General features: G+C 48.5%; 1 protein-coding gene across 1 annotated transcript in view; it reads left to right on the top strand.

Moving 5' to 3' along the window:
- DMBT1 (deleted in malignant brain tumors 1) overlaps positions 1–15,387 on the top strand; it is a 35,022-nt gene extending 19,635 nt beyond the window's left edge. The window contains 29 exon segments of the mRNA XM_039553977.1: positions 2–389; positions 818–928; positions 1,138–1,173; positions 1,305–1,616; positions 2,036–2,077; positions 2,837–3,148; positions 3,607–3,648; positions 4,097–4,408; positions 4,800–4,922; positions 5,512–5,547; positions 5,610–5,990; positions 6,412–6,453; positions 7,211–7,291; positions 7,294–7,400; positions 7,402–7,522; positions 7,873–8,028; positions 8,474–8,571; positions 8,573–8,599; positions 8,601–8,787; positions 9,253–9,306; positions 9,903–9,938; positions 10,071–10,288; positions 10,290–10,383; positions 10,851–10,880; positions 11,656–11,806; positions 12,114–12,325; positions 12,544–12,716; positions 12,830–13,218; positions 14,305–15,387. Coding sequence (XP_039409911.1) covers positions 2–389; positions 818–928; positions 1,138–1,173; positions 1,305–1,616; positions 2,036–2,077; positions 2,837–3,148; positions 3,607–3,648; positions 4,097–4,408; positions 4,800–4,922; positions 5,512–5,547; positions 5,610–5,990; positions 6,412–6,453; positions 7,211–7,291; positions 7,294–7,400; positions 7,402–7,522; positions 7,873–8,028; positions 8,474–8,571; positions 8,573–8,599; positions 8,601–8,787; positions 9,253–9,306; positions 9,903–9,938; positions 10,071–10,288; positions 10,290–10,383; positions 10,851–10,880; positions 11,656–11,806; positions 12,114–12,325; positions 12,544–12,716; positions 12,830–13,218; positions 14,305–14,590 — 4,557 coding nt within the window. The 3' untranslated portion in view covers positions 14,591–15,387.
- The last annotated feature ends 9,322 nt before the right edge of the window (positions 15,388–24,709 follow it).

Here is a 24,709-nt window from a genome sequence, read left to right as displayed (position 1 = left end):
TTGTCCAGCTCTGCTTTTCATGTCCATTTCCATATCCATTGCCATTGCATTAATGACCTCCTTCGCAGGAGCATCCAGCCTACCATTTCTGACCACCACAGTAGCATCCACTAGCACACCAGAGGTGTCCACCTCAGCAGAGATGACCACCTCAGCAGAGATGACCAGCACAGTAGCATCCACTAGCACACCAGAGGTGTCCACCTCAGCAGAGATGACCACCTCAGCAGAGATGACCAGCACAGTAACATCCACTAGCACACCAGAGGTGTCCACCTCAGCAGAGATGACCAGCACAGTAGAGATGACCACATCCACAAAGATGATAACCTCACCAGAGATGACCACCTCAGAGACAACAGCTAGAAAAGCAGATTGGAGTGCATCAGGTAACCCCGTCATCTCTCAAATACTGGTCTCCTTAGTGCTCCTGATCTCTTTACTGAGTGACTCTAACCCCTGCCATGTGTCCCGCTGGTGGGTTTTGATGCCCTCCCTTCGTACATGTGGGGCAAAGCAGCAAGTTTGGGATTTTCTGCTGCCTTGTGAGGTGAGCATGTGCCAAGCAAAAGCCCCGTTTGTGCATTGAGAGCACAGCAGGCTCTCCTGACCTGCAGGAATGGAACTTCAGAGAGGTGGGAAAAAGCAGGACTGAGGAATCACAGAGCTGGAAGGCTGGAGGAGGACTCGGGGTACTTTGGGCTCGTGTCTCTATGAGAAATGATGGGACAGAGCTACACCCTCTCTACTGGCATTGACAATCCCGCCTTGCTTATCATATCAAAGGCTGTGGCCATTGTAAGAATTACCTCCCTAGCAGGAATGTACATGCCAGTGCAGATCATCAGGACCACCTCATCAGAGACAACAACCTCAGCAGAGAAGACCACTACAGCACCGATTACAACAGAGGAGGAGAGCACAGCAGGTAACCCAGTCCACTCTTGTTCCCTGTTCACTGTGTGAAACAGAAAAAGTCAAGATGCTCATTTCAGAGGAGTGAAAGAACTCAGCAGGATGTCATAGGAGTCATAGGACAGGGGCTCCTAGAAAATGGGCTACTCTGAGCTGCATGACATGTGCCAACTCTCTTTGGAACCTTTGGCATTGACACCAAATTCTTCCTTGCATCCATAGCTCCAGTGCCCACCAGAGCCAGGCCATATTCCACAGGTAAGTCCAGCCCCCAGCCCCATCGCTGGCCTTGCAGCAGCCACGCAGGCTCCCTGTTGCAGTGGCCCCTGTGGGACAGCAGAGTGCCGGGCTGGAGTGAGCTCGTCCTTGTGCCTTGTGCCGTGTGCCAGGGGCCAGCGTGCGGCTGTCGGGCGGCAGGAACGGCTGCGAGGGCCGCGTGGAGCTGTACGATGGCAGCACGTGGGGGACGGTGTGTGACGACCAGTGGGACCTGCAGGATGCCCAGGTGGTGTGCCGGCAGCTGGGCTGTGGCCAGCCCGTGGCTGCGCTGGACACTGCGCACTTCGGCCTGGGCTCCGGCCGCATCTTCCTGGACGACGTGCAGTGCCGTGGGGATGAGCCCTCCCTGCAGATGTGCCGGCACAACGGCTGGGGCGTGCACAACTGTGGGCACATGGAGGATGCCGGTGTCATCTGTGCAGGTGAGTGGCCAGCAGACACCACCAGCTTGGCAGCAGGTCACACCGGATGTTTTAGGTGTCATCCATTGGAAGCAGCCATGCAGAGCCAGGGCAGAGAGGAGAGGCTGGGGTCTTCTGCTGCCTGGTGCTAAAACACGTGTCATGCAAAATGCCCATTTTTGCACAGAGAGGGCAGAGCAGGCCCACCTGTCTCACAGGTGGAGGTGCTCCATGCGGTTGCAAAGAGCAGGTTTGTGGGATCACAGCATGGGCTGCACTGGGGATATGTCAGGCTGGTGTCTGGATAGGTCAATGGCAGGACCTCCATGACCTTTCCTCGCTTTAGTCCTTGAGCCTAGCCTTCCATGTCCATGTCCATCCCCTGCCACAAGCTTGCTGCCTTTAGTGCTCTTTCATTCACTCTGTCTTTCTCCTTGCAGCCGCCAATCCAACCCCTCCTGCTCAATGGCCGTACACAACAGGTAATTCCTGTCCCCCAGCATCTTCCTGGTTTTACAGGGAGCCCCATCCTGGCACAAGAGGAGAAGAGAGGGGGCCTGCTGGGCTGAGCCTGCTCAATGCAGTGTTGCTGGTTCTTCCTGCCATGACCCACAAGGGTCTTGTCATTTGAGGGCTTCTGCCAGGGAGGATCTGAGCCCCAGCAGAAGGGCAGGTGCAATGGTGCTGAGTCCAAGCCCTGGTCTGCCAGACACTCCATGGCTCCTGGCTGTAGGGCAGCAAGTATGAAGTGGATTGGAGCAATCCCTTCCCTCAAGCCCATGTGCTTGCCAGGCTGCCCAAGACCCAGGTATCTGTCCTGATGCCACGTCATGGCCGTTGCTTTGCAACCATCAAGCAGAGCTGCCTAGTCCCTCATGGATACCCTCTCAGGCCCCATAGATTCAAACATCTGCAGGGTGCATGAGTGGTACACCTCAGGGGATGTCCCATGATCATGGTGTGTGGAAAGGCCTTTTCAGCAAATGCCCCCAATGCTCTGAGCAGCTCCCAGTACCCCCAGGCTGTTTGCACAGGATTCCCCAGCAGCTCCTTGCTCATGATGCATCAGCCTTCTACAAACCAGGGGTCTTTGTTGTGTCAATAGCCTTCTTCAGTCTCTTTAGATCTGCACACCTCAAATCAAAGTTACTGTGGCAAAATCTCCAAAAGAGTTGTGGAGGTGGCAGCTGTGGATGTTGGGGAACTGGAACCCTGATGTTGTGCCTTGTGCCGTGTGCCAGGGGCCAGCGTGCGGCTGTCGGGCGGCAGGAGTGGCTGCGAGGGCCGTGTGGAGCTGTACGACGGCAGCACGTGGGGGACGGTGTGCGACGACCAATGGGACCTGCAGGATGCCCAGGTGGTGTGCCGGCAGCTGGGCTGTGGCCAGCCCGTGGACGCCCCGCACAGCGCTCGCTTCGGCCTGGGCTCCGGCCGCATCTTCCTGGACGACGTGCAGTGCCGCGGGGACGAGCCCTCCCTGCAGATGTGCCGGCACAACGGCTGGGGTGTGCACAACTGCGCACATGTGGAGGATGCCGGTGTCATCTGTGCAGGTGAGTGGCCAGCAGACACCAAGGCCTTTGTGTGCATCATTCTAGGAGGGTTCTGGGTCTGTCCACTGGGAATAGTCATGCTGAGTTCCTCTGGTACAGCCAGGGCAGAGATGAGCCTTGGTGTCTTCTGCCTCCTGGGGTTGAAGCCTGAGTGATGAATAATCCCCATTTTTGCTCAGAGAGGGGACACCAGATTTTCCACACTTCCTGCTGTAGGCACTAAATGAGGGTGTAAAGAGCTGGAGTGCAGGATTGTTCTTTGGGGAGGATGGGGCATGACTGGCGACAGGTCAGGCTGGTATCAGGATAGGAGCAAGGCAGGACCCAAGCTCTCTTCCCCCTTTAGTCCTGCACCATGAATTCTCATGTCCATGTCCATGTCCACGTCCAAGTCCATACACTGCCACAAGACTGAAGCATTCACTGCCATTGCATTCACTCCCTCTTCTTCCTTCCAGCTGCCAATCCAACCCCTCCTGCTCAATGGCCGCTCACAACAGGTAAGTCCTGCTCACCCAGCTTATGTCCAGTTTTGCGGTGAGGCCCAACCTGGCACAAGAAGAGAACAGGGGAGTCCAATGGGGCTGATCCTGCTCAGTGCAAGGCTGCTGGTCCCCTCTTCCCATGACTACTCCAGGCTACATGAGTGGTCCCCCAAAGAGGTTGATTCATTCTCAAGGGCTGCAAAGGGTTTTTCTGGAAATGCCTCCGTGAATCAATGACTTCTGCACCCAGGAAGCTTCAACAGGACACCACCAGGTGCCTGGACAGGTGTAGACTGATGTCTGAATGGCTGGAGTGTATCCGCAGTTAGAATCCCCCACCAAGCCACTTTGGCTCTGCACTACCCCAGCTCATGGTCACTGGGGCAAAATCTGCAAAACAGTTGGGAAGTCTGGGGCTCCAGGAGCTGGGTCGGTGGAAACCTGACCTTGTGCCGTGTGCCAGGGGCCAGCGTGCGGCTGTCGGGCGGTAGGAACGGCTGCGAGGGCCGCGTGGAGCTGTACGACGGCAGCACGTGGGGGACGGTGTGTGACGACCAGTGGGACCTGCAGGATGCCCAGGTGGTGTGCCGGCAGCTGGGCTGTGGCCAGCCCGTGGACGCCCCGCACAGCGCTCGCTTCGGCCTGGGCTCCGGCCGCATCTTCCTGGACGACGTGCAGTGCCGTGGGGATGAACCCTCCCTGCAGATGTGCCGGCACAACGGCTGGGGTGTGCACAACTGTGGGCACATGGAGGATGCCGGTGTCGTCTGTGCAGGTGAGTGGCCAGCAGACACCAAAGGCCCTTGTGTGCACCATTCTAAGAGGGTTCTGGGTCTGTCCTCCGGGAACGACCGAGCTGAGCTCCCCTGGTACAGCCAGGGCTGAGCTGAGGCTGGGGTCTTCTGCCGCCTTGGGCTGAAGTTGATGTCATGCACAAACCCCGTTTTTGCTCAGAGATGGAACAGCAGGCTCCCCACACCTCCTGCTCTTGGCGTCCAGTGAGGGGCAAAGGGCAAGATTGAGGGAGGATGGGGCAGGACTGGGAGCAAGTCAGGCTGCAGTCAGGTTGAGAAAGTAGTAGGAAAGAGCTCCACCCTCTCCTGGCATTAGTTCTCCAGCTCTGCTTTTCATTTCCATTGCCATTGAACTCATCACGTCCCTAACAGAGACATCCAGCCCTCTGGAAATGATCACCACACAGCCATCCCCTGCCACACCCAAGGTGTCCACCCCAGCACTGGCAACCACCACAGAGACAATGGCTACCACAGCAAAGAGCAGCACACCAGGTAACCCCGTCCGCTCTCACTCGCTGCTCTCCCTATTGCTCCTGATCTCCTTCCTCTCCCAGAGCTGATTGCACTGCATGGAGTCTCCCAGCCCTGGCCTCACCAGTCAGGCCACCACAAACTAAAGTGAGGGTGCAAACAGAGCATGGGAAGAGCTGGCAAATGGGGCAGCTGTGCTTTGAGTCCAGGAGCTCTGCAGCCAGTGCTGGCTCAATGAAACTCTTTGCAGAGGGATTGCCTCTCACTGCAACCAGCAGCAACATGTCTTTCTGCCTTAAGTGCCTCAATTCCTGCATGGCTACTACCAGAACGATTTGCTAGACATGCTCTGGCAATGGGGATTGGCTGCAGGAAAGAAAGCTACTGCCTAAATAGTTTGAAATTCAGGAGAGGTCTCTGTATGCACAGGGCTCCTGTGTGAAACAGAGAAGTCAAGATGCTCATTTCAGAGGAGTGAAAGAACTCAGCAGATGTCATAGGAGTCATAGGACAGGGGCTCCTAGAAATGGGCTACTCTGAGCTGCATGACATGTGCCAACTCTCTTGGAACCTTTGGGCATTGACACCAAATTCTTCCTTGCATCCATAGCTCCAGTGCCCACCAGAGCCAGGCCATATTCCACAGGTAAGTCCAGCCCCCAGCCCCATCGCTGGCCTTGCAGCAGCCACGCAGGCTCCCTGTTGCAGTGGCCCCTGTGGGGACAGCAGAGTGCCGGGCTGGAGTGAGCTCGTCCTTGTGCCTTGTGCCGTGTGCCAGGGCCAGCGTGCGGCTGTCGGGCGGCAGGAACGGCTGCGAGGGCCGCGTGGAGCTGTACGACGGCAGCACGTGGGGGACGGTGTGTGACGACCAGTGGGACCTGCAGGATGCCCAGGTGGTGTGCCGGCAGCTGGGCTGTGGCCAGCCCGTGGCTGCGCTGGACACTGCGCACTTCGGCCTGGGCTCCGGCCGCATCTTCCTGGACGACGTGCAGTGCCGTGGGGACGAGCCCTCCCTGCAGATGTGCCGGCACAACGGCTGGGGCGTGCACAACTGCAGGCACGTGGAGGATGCCGGTGTCATCTGTGCAGGTGAGTGGCCAGCAGACACCACCAGCTTGGCAGCAGGTCACACCGGATGTTTTAGGTGTCATCCATTGGAAGCAGCCATGCAGAGCCAGGGCAGAGAGGAGAGGCTGGGGTCTTCTGCTGCCTGGTGCTAAAACACGTGTCATGCAAAATGCCCATTTTTGCACCAGAGAGGGCAGAGCTGGCCCACCTGTCTCACAGGTGGAGGTGCTCCATGCGGTTGCAAAGAGCAGGTTTGTGGGATCACAGCATGGGCTGCACTGGGGATATGTCAGGCTGGTGTCTGGATAGGTCAATGGCAGGACCTCCATGACCTTTCCTCGCTTTAGTCCTTGAGCCTAGCCTTTCCATGTCCATGTCCATCCCCTGCCACAAGCTTGCTGCCTTTAGTGCTCTTTCATTCACTCTGTCTTTCTCCTTGCAGCCGCCAATCCAACCCCTCCTGCTCAATGGCCGTACACAACAGGTAATTCCTGTCCCCCAGCATCTTCCTGGTTTTACAGGGAGCCCCATCCTGGCACAAGAGGAGAAGAGAGGGGGCCTGCTGGGCTGAGCCTGCTCAATGCAGTGTTGCTGGTTCTTCCTGCCATGACCCACAAGGGTCTTGTCATTTGAGGGCTTCTGCCAGGGAGGATCTGAGCCCCAGCAGAAGGGCAGGTGCAATGGTGCTGAGTCCAAGCCCTGGTCTGCCAGACACTCCATGGCTCCTGGCTGTAGGGCAGCAAGTATGAAGTGGATTGGAGCAATCCCTTCCCTCAAGCCCATGTGCTTGCCAGGCTGCCCAAGACCCAGGTATCTGTCCTGATGCCACGTCATGGCCGTTGCTTTGCAACCATCAAGCAGAGCTGCCTAGTCCCTCATGGATACCCTCTCAGGCCCCATAGAGTCAAACATCTGCAGGGTGCATGAGTGGTACACCTCAGGGGATGTCCCATGATCATGGTGTGTGGAAAGGCCTTTTCAGCAAATGCCCCCAATGCTCTGAGCAGCTCCCAGTACCCCCAGGCTGTTTGCACAGGATTCCCCAGCAGCATCCTTGCTCATGATGCATCAGCCTTCTACAAACCAGGGGTCTTGTTGTGTCAATAGCCTTCTTCAGTCTCTTTAGATCTGCACACCTCAATCAAAGTTACTGTGGCAAAATCTCCAAAAGAGTTGTGGAGGTGGCAGCTGTGGATGTTGGGAACTGGAACCCTGATGTTGTGCCTTGTGCCGTGTGCCAGGGGCCAGCGTGCGGCTGTCGGGCGGCAGGAGCGGCTGCGAGGGCCGCGTGGAGCTGTACGACGGCAGCACGTGGGGGACGGTGTTGACGACCAGTGGGACCTGCAGGATGCCCAGGTGGTGTGCCGGCAGCTGGGCTGTGGCCAGCCCGTGGCTGCGCTGGACACTGCGCACTTCGGCCTGGGCTCCGGCCGGCATCTTCCTGGACGACGTGCAGTGCCGTGGGGACGAGCCCTCCCTGCAGATGTGCCGGCACAATGGCTGGGGCGTGCACAACTGCAGGCACGTGGAGGATGCCGGTGTCATCTGTGCAGGTGAGTGGCCAGCAGACACCAAGGCCTTTGTGTGCATCATTCTAGGAGGGTTCTGGGTCTGTCCACTGGGAATAGTCATGCTGAGTTCCTCTGGTACAGCCAGGGCAGAGATGAGCCTTGGTGTCTTCTGCCTCCTGGGGTTGAAAGCCTGAGTGATGAATAATCCCCATTTTTGCTTCAGAGAGGGGGACACCAGATTTTCCACACTTTCCTGCTGTAGGCACTAAATGAGGGTGTAAAGAGCTGGAGTGCAGGATTGTTCTTTGGGGAGGATGGGGCATGACTGGCGACAGGTCAGGCTGGTATCAGGATAGGAGCAAGGCAGGACCCAAGCTCTCTTCCCCCTTTAGTCCTGCACCATGAATTCTCAATGTCCATGTCCATGTCCACGTCCAAGTCCATACACTGCCACAAGACTGAAGCATTCACTGCCATTGCATTCACTCCCTCTTCTTCCTTCCAGCTGCCAATCCAACCCTCCTGCTTCAATGGCCGCTCACAAACAGGTAAGTCCTTGCTCCACCCAGCTTATGTCCAGTTTTGCGTGAGGCCCAACCTGGCACAAGAAGAGAACAGGGGAGTCCAAATGGGGCTGATTCCTGCTCAGTGCAAGGCTGCTGGTCCCCTCTTCCCATGACTACTCCAGGCTACATGAGTGGTCCCCCAAAGAGGTTGATTCATTCTCAAGGCTGCAAAGGGTTTTTCTGGAAATGCCTCCGTGAATCAATGACTTCTGCCCAGAAGCTTCAACAGGACACCACCAGGTGCCTGGACAGGTGTAGACTGATGTCTGAATGGCTGGAGTGTTATCCGCAGTTAGAATCCCCCACCAAGCCACTTGCTCTGCACTACCCCAGCTCATGGTCACTGGGCCAAAATCTGCAAAACAGTTGGGAAGTCTGGGGCTCCAGGAGCTGGTCGGTGGAAACCTGACCTTGTGCCGTGTGCCAGGGGCCAGCGTGCGGCTGTCGGGCGGCAGGAGTGGCTGCGAGGGCCGCGTGGAGCTGTACGACGGCAGCACGTGGGGGACGGTGTGTGACGACCAGTGGGGACCTGCAGGATGCCCAGGTGGTGTGCCCGGCAGCTGGGCTGTGGCCAGCCCGTGGACGCCCCGCACAGCGCTCGCTTCGGCCTGGGCTCCGGCCGCATCTTCCTGGACGACGTGCAGTGCCGCGGGGACGAGCCCTCCCTGCAGATGTGCCGGCACAACGGCTGGGGTGTGCACAACTGCGCACATGTGGAGGATGCCGGTGTCATCTGTGCAGGTGAGTGGCCAGCAGACACCAACGGCCCTTGTGTGCACCATTCTAAGAGGGTTCCGGGTCTGTCCTCCGGGAACGACCGAGCTGAGCTCCCCTGGTACAGCCAGGGCTGAGCTGAGGCTGGGGTCTTCTGCCGCCTTGGGCTGAAGTTGATGTCATGGCACAAACCCCGTTTTTTGCTCAGAGATGGAACAGCAGGCTCCCACACCTCCTGCTTCTTGGCGTCCAGTGAGGGGCAAAGGGCAAGATTGAGGGAGGATGGGGCAGGACTGGGAGCAAGTCAGGCTGCAGTCAGGTTGAGAAAGTAAGTAGGAAAAGAGCTCCACCCTCTCCTGGCATTAGTTCTCCAGCTCTGCTTTTCATTTCCATTGCCATTGAAACTCATCACGTCCCTAACAGAGACATCCCAGCCCTCTGGAAATGATCACCACACAGCCATCCCCTGCCACACCCAAGGTGTCCACCCAGCACTGGCAACCACCACAGAGACAATGGCTAACACAGCAAAGAGCAGCACACCAGGTAACCCCGTCCGCTCTCACTCGCTGCTCTCCCTATTGCTCCTGATCTCCTTCCTCTCCCAGAGCTGATTGCACTGCATGGAGTCTCCCAGCCCTGGGCCTCACCAGTCAGGCCACCACAAACTAAAGTGAGGGTGCAAACAGAGCATGGGGAAGAGCTGGCAAATGGGGCAGCTGTGCTTTGAGTCCAGGAGCTCTGCAGCCAGTGCTGGCTCAATGAAACTCTTTGCAGAGGGATTGCCTCTCACTGCAACCAGCAGCAACATGTTCTTTCTGCCTTAAGTGCCTCAATTCCTGCATGGCTACTACCAGAACGATTTGCTAGACATGCTCTGGCAATGGGGATGTGGCTGCAGGAAAGAAAGCTACTGCCTTAAATAGTTTGAAATTCAGGAGAGGTCTCTGTATGCACAGGGCTCCTGTGTGAAACAGAGAAGTCAAGATGCTCATTTCAGAGGAGTGAAAGAACTCAGCAGGATGTCATAGGAGTCATAGGACAGGGGCTCCTAGAAAATGGGCTACTCTGAGCTGCATGACATGTGCCAACTCTCTTTGGAACCTTTGGCATTGACACCAAATTCTTCCTTGCATCCATAGCTCCAGTGCCCACCAGAGCCAGGCCATATTCCACAGGTAAGTCCAGCCCCCAGCCCCATCGCTGGCCTTGCAGCAGCCACGCAGGCTCCCTGTTGCAGTGGCCCCTGTGGGGACAGCAGAGTGCCGGGCTGGAGTGAGCTCGTCCTTGTGCCTTGTGCCGTGTGCCAGGGGCCAGCGTGCGGCTGTCGGGCGGCAGGAACGGCTGCGAGGGCCGCGTGGAGCTGTACGACGGCAGCACGTGGGGGACGGTGTGTGACGACCAGTGGGACCTGCAGGATGCCCAGGTGGTGTGCCGGCAGCTGGGCTGTGGCCAGCCCGTGGCTGCGCTGGACACTGCGCACTTCGGCCTGGGCTCCGGCCGCATCTTCCTGGACGACGTGCAGTGCCGCGGGGGACGAGCCCTCCCTGCAGATGTGCCGGCACAACGGCTGGGGCGTGCACAACTGCAGGCACGTGGAGGATGCCGGTGTCATCTGTGCAGGTGAGTGGCCAGCAGACACCACAGGCCTGTGCGTGCATCATTCTGAATGGGTTCTATATGTGGCAAATGGGGGAGCTGAGCTTTGAGTCCAGGAACTCTGTAGCCATCGCTGAGTTGGTGAAACTCCCTGAGCAGGGATTTCCTTTCACTGCAACCGGGGTAACACACCCAGGCATCATTCTGCCTTTGCCTCTTCAAGTCTTGCGTGGGTAGCACTATTTCCTTGACATACTCTGGGTTTTGGGATATGATCAGAAGAAATGAGAATATGATCATTTTTGGTGGTGGCAACTGGGTCTCCTGTGGAGCTCACGGCCCTCTGTGCCTGGCCCCCTGTGTCCTCATCCCCTGCCTCTTGTGGTCCCCATTTTAACACTCTGCCCCAAAACAAGGCCATGTCTTGGCCCCAGGACCTTTCTCATGAACTGCACTTCTCATGTGTGTCTCTTCTTCCTTCACACCCACAGCTCCTGTGGCCACCTCAACACCTCCACCAGGTAATGCTCTTCTGTGGCTCTTCTCACCTTCCTAATTTGTGGTCTGTCTGTCTCCCTGTTGCACATTTTTTTAAATTTGTCTTTGACAGTATCACTGCAAATGTGCATGATTTTTTAGGCAGAATATAAAATGGATTATCACCTTTTCATGTCACATCTTGTAGGATTTAAGTTCAGAGCTTGTGCTCACCTTCTTACAAACACACTTCTGGGATTATCTGTGTGTTTAACAAGAATTATGTCATTCATGCTGGCAGGAACACTAAAGCTTTTTCAGCTGTATTTATACTTAAGATTTTTCACAGCGGCCTGGAGCGTTTATTTCAGCCTGAAATCGTAAAATTACAGAGTTTTCTAGAAAATTTGCAACTTATTTACCCTTCAAAGACCTTAGGGGAATAAAGAGAAGCAGCAGAGTAGAGGATGATGAGAGGCTGTCTGTTGAGGAAGGCACTTCCATTTCAACTGTCATGACACCTCCCAGAATCTGCCTCAACTGTGAAAAGGGGCAGAAAACATCAAGGTATTACCAGCCCAGCCTGAAGAGGGTAGTCTGACACCATGGATGAAAATCCACCACTGAGGGCATTCCAAATTCATCATGAAAGCAAGCCTAAAATGAAAACAAATATTAGTTTTGATTTGGCTCCTACAGACTATGACCTGCAGTCAGCAGGGGACTTGCTTTTCGACAGCTGTGGATGAGACATGTACAGCTCAAGTACACTTTTGCAGAGGTTACTGTAAGTAAATTCTTTCCCATTTCTTTCTGCAGCACCTTATTTTTGTGGTGGCTCAATCTCAGATTCCTCTGGGGTGCTGCAGAGTCCCAACTATCCTGGAAGTTATCCAAACGACGCTGACTGCGTGTGGGAAATACAAGTAGAGAACAATTTCCGTGTAACACTCACATTTAGAGACATCGTGTAAGTAAATCGTTGATTCGCTGGGCAAATATCAGTCAAAACTCACTTGAGAAGTTTGAAATCTTATCTGAAACAGGCAACCTTCCCAATTTTAAAGATACTTCCAATAACATCCACAGTTGGAAGACCAGTTCAAAGTCCGGATTGCTGTTGCATTTTTTGTTCACCATTTTCTGCTAAAGCTGTGTACAAGCCAAATTAAACCTTCGCTGTGAAAACTTTAAATGCTGAAAGACTTGAGCACGTTAGGCAGTGAAGTCAGAGTTTCTGAAATGGATTTGACAAGGTGCTGATGTTTGTCCACCAGGATGCAAAGTGGCACATGCCAGCATGACTACATTGAAGTCTATGATGGGCCTCTCCACTCTTCCCCTCTTCTTGGAAGATTCTGTTCTGGTTCCTTTCCCACATACGTGTCCTCTTCAAACATGATGAGTGTTCGCTTCCACAGCGATTCCAGATACTCCTTCAGAGGGTTTCAGGCTCACTACTCCTCCATTCCAGCAGGTCACAACACCAGTAAGTTCCTGGCCAGTGTTTCTCAACAGACAAGCCTATTTATTGCTTTTGTTTGCAAAATAAATGTTTGTGTAAATTTAAAGATGTTTGTGGAAATTGAATGATGTGCGTGAAATACAATGGGTTGGGGTGGGAACTGCATAACTTCTAAATTTAGAAAAAAAATCATTACCAAATTCCTGAAGTCACAAACATATTGTATCTTCCCCTTCTATCAGCCATTCAGTGCTTGCCAGACTACATGCACGTTGTGGTCAGCAGAGACTACCTCCAGTCTCAAGGCTACTCAGCACAGAGGGTCATCCTGAACGACAGTCGCTGCAGACCGACAGTCACGTCACAGGAGGTTGTATTCAACATTCCCTACAACAGCTGTGGGACAATACAAGAGGTACACTCCCTGTTTGGGGCACTCAACTGCATATTTAAGCTTAGCAAAACTTAGGACTTAGGTGGAATGTGACAAAAGTGCAATTCCTGATTTTAAATTGCGTTGTTACACAGGAGAACAACGATACAATCAACTACTCCAACATGATCAGGGTTGCATCTTCCGGGTACATAATCAAGAGGAAAAAGAATATCAACTTACACGTCAGCTGCAAAATGTTGAGGAAGAGCTGGCAGCAGGTGATGTATGCTGCTGAGGACACTGTGGACGTGAATGAGTATCAGTTTGGAAGATACAACATGAACATCACCTTCTACGATTCCCCAGCGTTCCTGCGGCAAGTGCGCAGCTCTCCCTACTACATCGACCTCAACCAAAATCTGTACCTCCAAGCTTGTCTTCACAACTCAGACCCAAACCTGAAGGTGGTTGTGGACACCTGTGTGGCATCACCTGACCCTCATGATTTTAACACGCTGGCCTATTACTTAGTCAAGAATGGGTAAGAGTTTTGTTCTGATGTCATGATGATTTTTTGCCTTTTCTTTTATACCCCTGTTATACCTTTTTACAACTTCTGTATTCTTAGTGGTTTTTAGTCTACATTCTTAGACTTATTTGTCAAGCTAGGAGACTAAACATCTTAGAAGCCTCATAGTTAGGGATCAGAAAGCCCCAGACATCAAGGTCCTCTCCAGAACACATTCTGTAAACTAAGATAGAACCATCCAGGGGAAGGCTCCCTGGGGAGGGGGGCCCATTCGAGCCTCTCATGGGGGAATCTTTGATAGATCTGCTAATTAGTAACACCTATAATGATATACCCAGTCTCTTGTGTGTGTGCATTGTGGCATGCATTTCAGTGCATTCCACCTGGGCATGGTGCACCTAAGGATCCTTAGAATAAATACAGATGTAAAATCCCTTTTCCCCTTCTAACCGTGTTTGATTCTCGATTTTAAGACCAGGAAAAGGCATCACTTCAAGTTGCTAGAATCACACCTGTCATCCACATTTATTTAAAATAATGCAGCTAATCTGAATTGGTTTAGAACTCACTATCAACAGACTGTGAAAATTATTGATTTTTTATATTTTTTATTTTTACAGTATGAGCCTGGAAATAAGAATTATATTTAGACCTTACTATTATTTCATTTCACTTACTTCATCTTTGTCCTGTGAGCAAAAATCAAAGCAGTGGGAGAAACGTAGATGAGACAGTGAAAACTGGCAGTAGGAGTTACCATCCTAGGAGTTAAATACTTTAGTAAAACTGGGTAAAGCATTAGACTAATTTTTTATGCCTTGTATAGTACTGACACAAGTAAGAGTCTGTTCTTCCCTCTTCACCACTTAAAGTGTTCTTCTCTCAGAAAAAGAGGAAGAGTTGCCAATGCTCCAGCTGCTTCATAGGACTTTAAAAAGTCTGTATTTTAAAAGTCTCTACTATGTTATGCAAGTTGCATTTTCATCCCACTGTGTTCTTAGTAGCTGACTATGATATAACTTACTTTTATTCTGTAATTTTGCAGGAATATGCCTGTGTGCATCCATGAAGACTAATTCCCTTTTTGTCCCTTTCTAGGTGTCCTAGAGATCCTTCCTATGCCACGTTCTACTCCCCTTCCAGCCACTTTGCTCGGTTCAAATTTAATGCCTTTGAGTTCATGAGCCGGCACCCATCAGTGTACCTGAAGTGCCAGATGCTGGTCTGCAGGCTCGGGGACTACTCCTCCCACTGCTACCAGACCTGCAGCACCAGGGCCAAGAGAGACACCAGTTCTGCTGAGGAGAAAGTGGAAGTGGTGGTTGGACCCCTTCAGCTCCAAGAAGAGCATGCTCCGAGTGGGAACACCAGGAAACCTGAATAAATTTCTCTCTCATTTGCTCTGAGATGACCAACAGGCTTCAAGAAAAGCCATAGCTCTGTCACCTGTCACTGAAATCTGCTTTTGCCAACTTTGCCATAAAAAAGGAAGGATCAACACCTTGCAAGCTTCTGCTTTCAGCTGTGTTTTTATAAAGTGTAACTGCTCTGGCTGTCCCAAAGGGGAGTTGCCTGTAATCCATTTTAGTACTATAACTCCCTGAATTGTGCTAATTAGCTCCAGTCTGATTGTGAATTTTATGGTACTTGGGGATATGGTTTGATGGTGGACTTATCTGTGCTAATTTAATGGCAGGACTCGACAACCTTAAAGGTCTTTTCTAAACTAAACGAGCCCATGAGTCCAAGACAGCCAGCCAGGAGCAAATTCCCAGCCTTCTTGAGAAACATTTCATTCCCTCTGTTGTTTTCTGCTTCTCAGTTGTTTTCTGAAGTTTACTTAGTTGAGTTCTCATCCCTGCTAATATGAAGCCTGTCCAAATAGTTGAAAGCAATGAATCTGTGAGTTTGCTTATTTCTGACTTTGATCTGGGAGCTCTTTGTGCCTTGATCTTCAATATGCTGAATCAAACTCCAATAAGTTTCACTCATAGGGCTGGGCTCTTCTAGCAATTGGAATTGGGGCTATACAATATTCTAATTATTTTGAGTATTGCTTTTAATGCTGAATTTCTCACTGAAACAATGATGGGTCTGTGCTTATTTATAAAATGCAGAGATTGCCAAGCTAAAAGTAATCTGTTCTGTGAGCAGTGTAATTTATAATCGAAGGAAGGAATGTTTACAAAGCAATAAATCTATTATGTCTCTCAAATTAATGCCTCTGTGCTTAAAATACAAATGTTTTACTGTGTTGAAGAGTGTGGTCTATTTGATTAAAAATTCCCAGGGAGGGTCTGAGCCCCTGCTTCTGAAACACTAAGCAGGGGGCTTCTAAATATCTTAATATAAAATTTATCTCAATATAAATATTTAAATATCTTCCCACTGCTGACAACAATTCCCTCACACTGATGGTTGGTGCTGTCACCATCCTGGCAGTTGTTGTTTCTGCTCTTAATGGTTTTTCTGCAAGACTGGAACCGAAAAAGCTGTTTTCTTCAGAGCAAAGGTCAGCATCCCTCACTGGATGAATGCAGGGTAAACCTTACACATTATGAGCCACCAAAATGCTTCACTGATGACAGTCCCACATGTGCCATTTGTAGGAAGCTGTGATATCTTTATCTGCAATAAATTCTGCCACAATACCTTAGAACAGCTTTGTAATCCTAACACCACTTCAAGGATTAAGAAATAATTTCAACTTCCGTGCCACAAGTTGTTTAGCACAATCATTTTATCATTTTCCTCCTCTTTCATTCTTCTCTCACATCATCCTAAAACCATTTACCTAATGCCTCAAAATTTTGTGAGCTGGAGCGAAAATGTGAATGAGGCATCAAGAAATATTTCAAGGCTTATTGAAAGGAAGGAAGATTTAATTTGGCGAGAATGGATCATCTCTGGAAAGGAAATGTAAAAATTGATCTTACCACAGCAACTGGAATTGTGGCTATACAATATTCTAATTATTTTGAGCATTGATTGATACATTTTCTATTAAGTTTTCAATTCTCTAGATTGAATAAATCCAAATTCAAAAGACACTGAGCTATTAAAGAGGATTTGTTTGCAAGCCTTAAGGCTGAAACACACCATCTATTCTAAAGGTTTGTTATATCAGTTGGAAGCCTTCCCACTGATATACATCCTAAACGAGGCAAAACTACAAATCTCCTCCAAGAGATTGACTCTCAGCCATGAGATTTTTCAGCTCTCACCCAAATGTCAGTCAAGAGGTGAAAGACATTCAACGTCTGCTTTCCAGAAGGAAGACTTTTGTTCCGTTTTTATTAGTTTTGGTTGCTGATCACAAAACTATTTAATTTTTTTTCCCTTTGTGGTTGTATGCTTTGAGGTTGTGAGGAGTTTGGCTTCTCAGGACTTACCCAGGCTTTCAGAATGTCTTATGCACATTCATAAATCAGACTGAAATATGCTGGAAATGCAAACAGCCAAATCCCACATAAACATTTATCACTGGTGCATGAAAACATGACCTGGGATTTTTGCCTTTCATGTTCTAGTTAAAAAATACAAAGAATTAAAGCCAAAATGTAAGCTAAAATTGTTTATTTGGCCTTTTGTTTGGTTTTTTTTTTGGTTTGTAGGGGATCAGTGTTACGCCAATCTCACCGTGAAGCCTGGTGCCTGCAAACACAAGGGTGTCAAGAACCAGGAGCACGTGAAGGACACTTCGTCTGCTCTTTTTATATTAATTTTCTGGCAGCTGATCATTGTTGTCACCTCCTTGCCCTCACAGAAGACACAAACCCCATCACTTGGCAGCTTTTTCCTTTGAATAACTGGTCTGACTTTGGTATTAGGTTATTTCATTTCCTCCTGGTGTGTCTGTCACGACTCAACCATGTAGCACGTGCTTGTTTCCTCAGTAGTATGCACTCAGCTAATCACCTTAGCATCAATAAATATTTTGCTGGCAGCACCATGAGAAAATCCCTTAGAAGCGTCAACCCAGTGACTGAATTACACCACTGCCCTACTTCTGGCTGGGGTATTTAATTTTCTTCCCAGCAGCTGGTACAGAGCCCTGCTTGGATTTAAGATGAGAATAATGTTGAGAACACACTGATGGTTCTGAGCAGCTCTCGCACTCAGTCAAGGATTTGTCAGCTCCTCGTGCTGGCTGTGCCGGTGAGAAGGCTGGGGGGGGAGCTCAAGGCACTTGACTTCATTTTATTTTATTTTATTTTATTTTATTTTATTTTATTTTATTTTATTTTATTTTATTTTTCCCTGATTCTCTCCCATGTCCCACTGGGAGGGGACAATGAGCAAGCAGCTGAAAGTGCTCAGAAATCTGACAAAACTGCACATTCCTGAGAGACTCTCCTAAAGGTTCCTTTAATGGGAAGAGAAGGGATCAAAAGCAATTTGATTTAAAATAGATATATATATTTTCAGTAAATAATTGCATGGAGTCTATGGGTTCCTGACTTCATGCTGTTCCCAGTGTTACCAAGCCTCCTATTTGGCCAGAAGAGGGGTTGAAGCAAAGCTCAGAAACAAAGCCCTTGTTTGCTTGTTTGTATGCTGAATTTCCCATCCTGCTTATCTTGCTATCCTAATTTTGGAGTATGAAGAAGATAATTCATCTCTGTAGTCCTCCTTCCCAGGAACCTGCCACAAAAATATTTATAACTGGGTATAAATAAACTTTATTTTGTTCCTGCATCTCATAGCCAGCAAGTAGATTGATTTTCCAGTTGTTAATAACAAATCCTCATGTAGACTGAGGTTTAAAAAAGCTAATTAGGGTTTGCAGGGTATGGGTAAGAAACACCATTTTTCTTGTTTTCTTTATTTTCTCCCCACGCTTGCCCCTGGAATCCCACAAATATCCATTGACATCAAGCTGAATTAAGCAGCTGAGCACAACCTTCTGCTCCCGTTTCTGGCTTAGGGGTCCTTTAACACCTGAGCCCCACTGGTTGCACCAAATTCCAATTAAATAACTAAAGGAATATAGCCTGGAGATCTTTTCAACCAACTGACAATTTTGTTTTCTTAGTTAACTCCATCAGACTCACTGAGTCACAACCAAGCTTTTTTAACAGGATTGTACTAGAACCTACCTATTGTATTTTTAATTTTTTTGGCAGTTTATATCTAGGTGGCAAAAACTAAGGAGACACTGAAATTCTCACAGCAGCTTGTGAACTTTGGGAGACTTTCTCTCTCAGACTCATGACACAAAAAGTCTATTTTAATGAAACCTCTTCTGGCTGAGGAAACTGGTCAGTGACCCGGCTGTGTCACAGGGAGAGAGAGTTGTTTTCATTTCCTAGAATAACACTTGGAGCACCTCTTTTGCCCTGAATCACCTGGTACCCATCCAACCAAACTTTTTCTTCTTTTTTTCTGAAATAAGTGGATTAGTCACAGGGTGTAATATAGAATTTAATTGTACTGCTGCTGTTCTAAAGAGCCTGCCAAGTCTGAATGACTGTCACTTTTTTTTTCCTGTATTTTTCTCAGTTTTCAGGAACCATCGTTTCAGAGAGGTGGATTCTCTCTTTCCTCCTAGTGACTGACTAGTGATGTTGAGATATTTCTGAAGCCTTTGGCATTAGTTACCATCTTCTATTGCTAGGCCTGGATTCAAGTGGGTCTTTGTTGCATGAGATATGATGAAAATTGAGTAATGTTCATGTGAGGGCTCGGTGCCTCCATGCAAAAATGTTTCCAACCTCAACGATTCCACGACTCTATTTGGCAAAGCCCAGATGCTGGATCTTGCCATCCCCAGTTCAGGCTCAGAAATCCAACACCATAGCCCCAGCTGCAGAAGGGTGGCCAGAACCTGCTGCTTCAAATTCCTTTCGGGCTCCTGAGCAGGCAGCGTTGGTTTGAGAGCAGCACTCTGAGCACGTAGAGCAAACACTTGATCTGAGCCCTGCCAGCGTGAGACAAGCCCTCTTTGTCTCAGAAGTTCACTGGATTTTGCTAAGGAATGCATTGTTGGGGAAGACAAGTGGGCTGCTCCCTGCCAGCACCGCAAGGACTCATCCGCGTCACACGAGGTGCTGCCTGAAGGCAGCCAAGTGTGACAGCCAGTTTGACAAAAGTCAAGCTGGAAATTAACTGTTTGAAACACAGGATAGAATCTGGACAGTTTTGAGGATTCTTGGCATTGCATTTTGAAAAAAAAATAGCATTTTGTTTCCTGCAGATAAGGCACTCCGCTGCCCTGGTAATGTTTTCTCCCTGGTTCCTCCTGGGCCAGCGGCTGCCGTGGGATATCCAAGGGGAGGGATTAACCACTGGTCCCACAAAAGAGAAGGGCTTCCAACAACAATTAAAGTACATGAAAAATGAAGCTATTAGAAATGAATTCTTGCAAAAAAATTTGCTAGAATGATTTTAGAAATTCGAAGTATCTCCATTGTATGAAATTACATTGGCCATCACTGCTCTTTCAGTTTCTTGCCTTGCAGCAACATTTCCTCTGTAGTACCAAATCCTACCAAATAAAATCCCTTGGTTTTATCTTGATTTACCTTGGATTTTCATTTTATTGACGACATTGTCTCATTTATGCAACTCTTTTATCACTAACACTTTAAAAATTCATATTTCCCCCACAACCATAAACTGATGTATTTCAAAACTGGTCTGACTTCTGGTTTAGACCTGTGCAATAGTCCTGAAACAAGGTGCATTCATCTGCTTCTTATTGTTTCAATAGTATCTTCAGCACCATGTGCAATAGCCCATTTCCTTCACAGATTTTGTATTTACTGCAGTGACTGAAAACTCCACCTAGAAGTGACTGATTTCTTTATTCACAGCTGGCACAGGATGTGAAGGAAGGGGCAAACTTCTTACATTTGTGCAATTGTGTTTAATATCATGGTCTGATGTTCCAGAACTGAACCTGTACAGAGCAAAGCACTGGAGGTGTTCAATACTCCTACAGACACGGTCCAGAACAACCTGCTGCAAGCAGCATAAACCAACTAGCATAAATCTCTGACTCCATGAAATGTCCAGGTTCAGGGAAATTCTCTTTTGTCTTTGAAATAAATGTCAGTGAGGGTGGTGAATGGGTGGAAGCAGTGCTAAGGGCAGGCTGAAATATTTTTTCTGGGATCAAAGTGATACAGAAGTTGTCTGTAACCAGCAGGTGTGTGGACATGCTGCATCACCTTCAGGAAATGTCACCTTTACTCACAGCCCCAGAAAAATTGTCATGGATGATGTGCAGTGCAGGGGGAATGAGAAATATCTGTGGGAATGTTCTCACAAGGGGTGGTGTAGAGAGAAGTGTGACAGCCACCACGATGCCAGTGCTGTTTGCTCCTGTACAAGGTAATACCTTTGCTTGATCAAGAGGAGCCACAATGAATTTTTAATTTTGTCAAATTGATAAATGCTCCCCTGAACTATAAAACATGTTTCTCCACAGCATTATACCTCTCTTAATACCCATCTTGTCACCAAATCTCTGTCCTGTGCAGTGTTTCCCTCTTTTTTCCTTTTTTTAAAATCTGTATTTGATATGGCAAACTTCCATCCAACTATGATTCAAAATCTTTCAGAGCACATTAAGCAGTGTCACTCAGAGTCCATCCAATGCTGTTATACTACCGTTATACTTTTTTAATCACCTGTAACTTCTTTTAACCAGTTCTGTTTTCTCAGTACCAAGGCTTGGGAGGAGCAACAAAAAGCAATCCCAAGGCACGTTCTGCCCTTATAGAAGCAACAACCTTTCGCACAGGAGACTTTTCCTGAAGTTAAGGTCCTAATCCCACACATCCCGCCTTGACAAAGCTTTTATTGAACATTTGAGGATCATTCATTTGAGTGAGATAATCAGGATAAACCAAATGCAAAGGTTTAGAGTCACAACTCTTTTGCAGCTCAGGGGCAGAAAGCAGGAAAAAGGAACCAGAGCTGTGTCAAATTCCTCTGAAGGATACGCCATGACCTTCTGGCCCTTTTAGGTCCTTACCCAGATTTAATCCTGGCAACTTTTTTAATGTCTGTCAGATGGTAAAAAAACTTGCAAAGTCTTATCCTGTTCTCCACTGATTGATTTTTCAAGTTGTTAGCCAGGAAAGTCAGCTCTAAATTAATTATCCAGTTGTTGGACTCTTTGTGAAACAAAACGGGTTTTACAGAAAAGGTGAAGTGTTATCATTGAACCACGGAATATCTGGATTTGGAAACAATCCATGATTATTGATTGAGTCCAGCTCCCTGCTCCTCACAGGAGTACCTACAATTAAACCACCTGACTAATAATGTTGTCCAGGCACTCCTGAACTCTGGCAGGTTTGGTGCTGTGACCACTTCCCAGAGGAGCTGTTCCAGTGCCCAGCCACCCTCTGGGTGAAGAACCTGTTCTGAAGCTACAGTTAATTTTACAAAAACTGTAATGTTAAAATGTATATTTTCTCTATTTCCTCCTCTATCAGCTTCTATGGGAACTGAAATACCTGGCATTTACAATTTCATATCTATTCAACTATTTCTATCTTGAAAAAAATTTCACTACCATAAAAAACTTCCTCTTTAAATTATTCCTGATTTGCACCTTATTTAGTTTCTTCAGTATCTTATGCATGAGGAAAAACTTAAAATACAGCATATTTTGACCATGATAAAAGCAGTAATTCTGATTTACATGAGTTTTCATGAGGTTAACCATGGACTTTTAATCTTTAAGGAGAACTAATGTATGAAACTGAACGATAAATATAAACATGGTTTGCCACAGTACTGAAAGGATGAGACTTTTTGTGTGTGAAAAACCTCTTCACTGGATTGGGTCCTTAAAAGTTTCAAGTCTTAAAAAAGGAAAGCTGTTGCATAAAACAACATTCTTAATTTTATCTGTTATCTAGAGTTACCCCCCACACAAAAAACCCCTAAGAGACTTTTTTCACTTCCTAATGAAACTCAAAGGCCCTTAAGTGATATTAAAATGCAGAGAAATGAAAAGTCCCTGCAAAGTTATAGGACGTCCTGGTGACATTGTGTTGCTTTGGCTTGATTACCCTCATCTCTTGATCATCCTTGTCTCGATGAGTTGAACCTTGATTTTGCTCTATTAATTGAAAAACTTAGTTGTAAATATATCAATAAATACCCACTAACCTTTGTCTAACACAGGTAATTTAGTTCATTACTACTAATTTCATAACCACTGTTCAGATGGGAATAAATCATTTAACTTTGGCAGCCTACAGAGTCTTATCTTCCTCTCTGCACTGGGAGTGAGTCAGACTGCACACTTCATGTGTCTCACTGCATTGATTTTATTATCAAAATCTACTTAAATTTAAAGGCAGCAGTAGTGACACCTCAGTCCCTGGCACCCCAAGGCCAGTCCCACGTTTGTGATGACAAATGTTCAAAGGGCGCTGGAGAATGTCACCGGCGCTGGTGGCACTCTGTGTGACCCTGCCCATGGTGCTGCTGAGGTCAAAGGGATTTGCTGGAAGCTGAGAAAAGCTCTCCATTAAGACCATTGTCCACATGAAAGAGAAAAGCAGGAAAAGCTGCAGGAATGCAGCACATGCCAAGACAAGCAAGGTGTGTTGACACAAAGCCTTAGCTGGGTAACAGCTGAAATGACCTCTCCTGCCATGTGTGGGGCCAAGGTCACTGACACCCCTTGACCTTGGCATAGCCTTTACCTCTGACAAAAGATTTTCCCTCACTGGGGCTTCCAGAAGCTGGATGTGACATCCTTATCCCAAGGGAATTCTCCTCTGGGGCCACAAAGCTGGACCCAGCACTCAATACTCAGTTTTGTCCAAGGAAAGCAGCTTCATATATAAAGTTTTCACTTTACAATAAATTCACCACAAATACAGGCAATCTCTTTGCAGGTTATGTTATTGAGGATGTGAGTTACTTCAGCTGGGATTTGCCTTTTCTCTAAGCATTCCTCAGAAACACCTTCCACTTCAGAATTTATTGGACTTTATTGGAAAGGCTGCCAGGGAGAAAACATGGCCTGTTCCAGCATTAGTGTGGCCAGCAGGACCAGGGCAGTGACCATCCCCTGTGCTGGCACTGCTGAGGCACCTCCTGGGATCTGCTTTGGGTGCCTCAGGATAACAAAGACATTGAGGGGCTGGAACGTGTCCAGGGAAGGGAACAGAGCTGGGGGAGGGGCTGGAGCACAAGTGAGTTTGGCACTGGGAACACCTCCACTGTGGCAGGACACTGGACATGGCCGGCCCCAGATTGTTGGGAATGTGATGGGTTCAGCAAAAACCAGGATTTGCTGCATGAGAAAACTTTTCAGGAGTGCAGCATGATGTTGGAAGAAGTAACAAATATATTACTATAGCATGGGGAAAAAGCTGTGAGTTCACACACATCAGTGATTTCTTTTTCTCCCCAGGGAATGAGAAATACAAATAAACACGAGTAAGAAATACACCTACAGGAGAAAGGCAGTCAGCTCCAGTTTATTCCTTCAAAAGTACTTCAGTGAAATTCTTTACAAATATGCACATGTCTATTTTCACCTCTGCTTAGTTTTAAAGGGATTTGCTCAGGTGGAGAGTCTTTATGGGTGCCACACCAGCTCTGTGGTGTTTGAGCATCTTTTCCCAGCCCCGTGCTCGCTTCCCAAGGACGGAGCCTCCCTGCCCTCCAGTGGCAGCAGCCTCCAGAACATCTCCGCATTTTCCCTCTGCTTTTAGCCCCTCCAGGCCAAGATACTTAGAGAATTTATAACACTAAATAAAGCTATTTCCAGGGAGGGGTAGATCTGCCAGTGCAGCAAAACTTCTCTCTGTGAAGAAAGATTAATGCCCAACCTCCAGCCCAAAGCTATTTCACTACAAACCCTGCTTGTTTCCTAGGAGCAGATTTTGATAGATTTCTTTAAGATGTTCTGGAAAACAACTTTGCTCTTCCAAGACCACAAATGTCAGCCCTACTGTCACCACTGCTGGTTCCTGGTACACGGGATTAGCCCTCTGCAGGACTTCCTTGGGATCTGTTTCATAAAGGAGACTGAGGAACGCTGAAAAAGCAAATCTTAATGCTTCTTAATACTAAAGATTTTTGCATTGAACCGTGTTCCTTCCATGTCACCTTCTATCCTTATGTCAGGGCTCCAAATAGAGCTGTACTGTGCCAAAAATAAGAAAATGAGAAAAGCATTCATGAAAAGAAAGAATTAATGCTCATTTTTAATTCAGCTAAGAAAATTCAGCTGGTTTTTTACTCTCTGTAGCTCAGTCCCTTCTCCCTGACAGAGTGAGGCAGAGCTGGAGGCATCCTTTGGGATACAATAGGCCATGGTGGTATTGACACCATCACCATCACATGCCAGGGAGAAGACTGGAGGAGTCCTGCTGGATGCATGGCTTTGATAGAAGCCAATCTTATCCAGTTAGGGCCTGTTCTAGGTGGGATTCCCTTTTATGAGGCAAACCACTTCATCTTAAAAAAACCCATAAAAACAGGTGGCAAAGTATATCCAGCATGACCTGTGGTATATTTCCTC

Source organism: Corvus cornix, chromosome 6 (genome assembly GCF_000738735.6).
Source record: "Corvus cornix cornix isolate S_Up_H32 chromosome 6, ASM73873v5, whole genome shotgun sequence".
In the NCBI taxonomy this organism is placed as follows: domain Eukaryota; kingdom Metazoa; phylum Chordata; class Aves; order Passeriformes; family Corvidae; genus Corvus; species Corvus cornix.
Note: the sequence above shows the minus strand (reverse complement) of the source record. Positions and strands in the feature narration are given on the sequence as shown.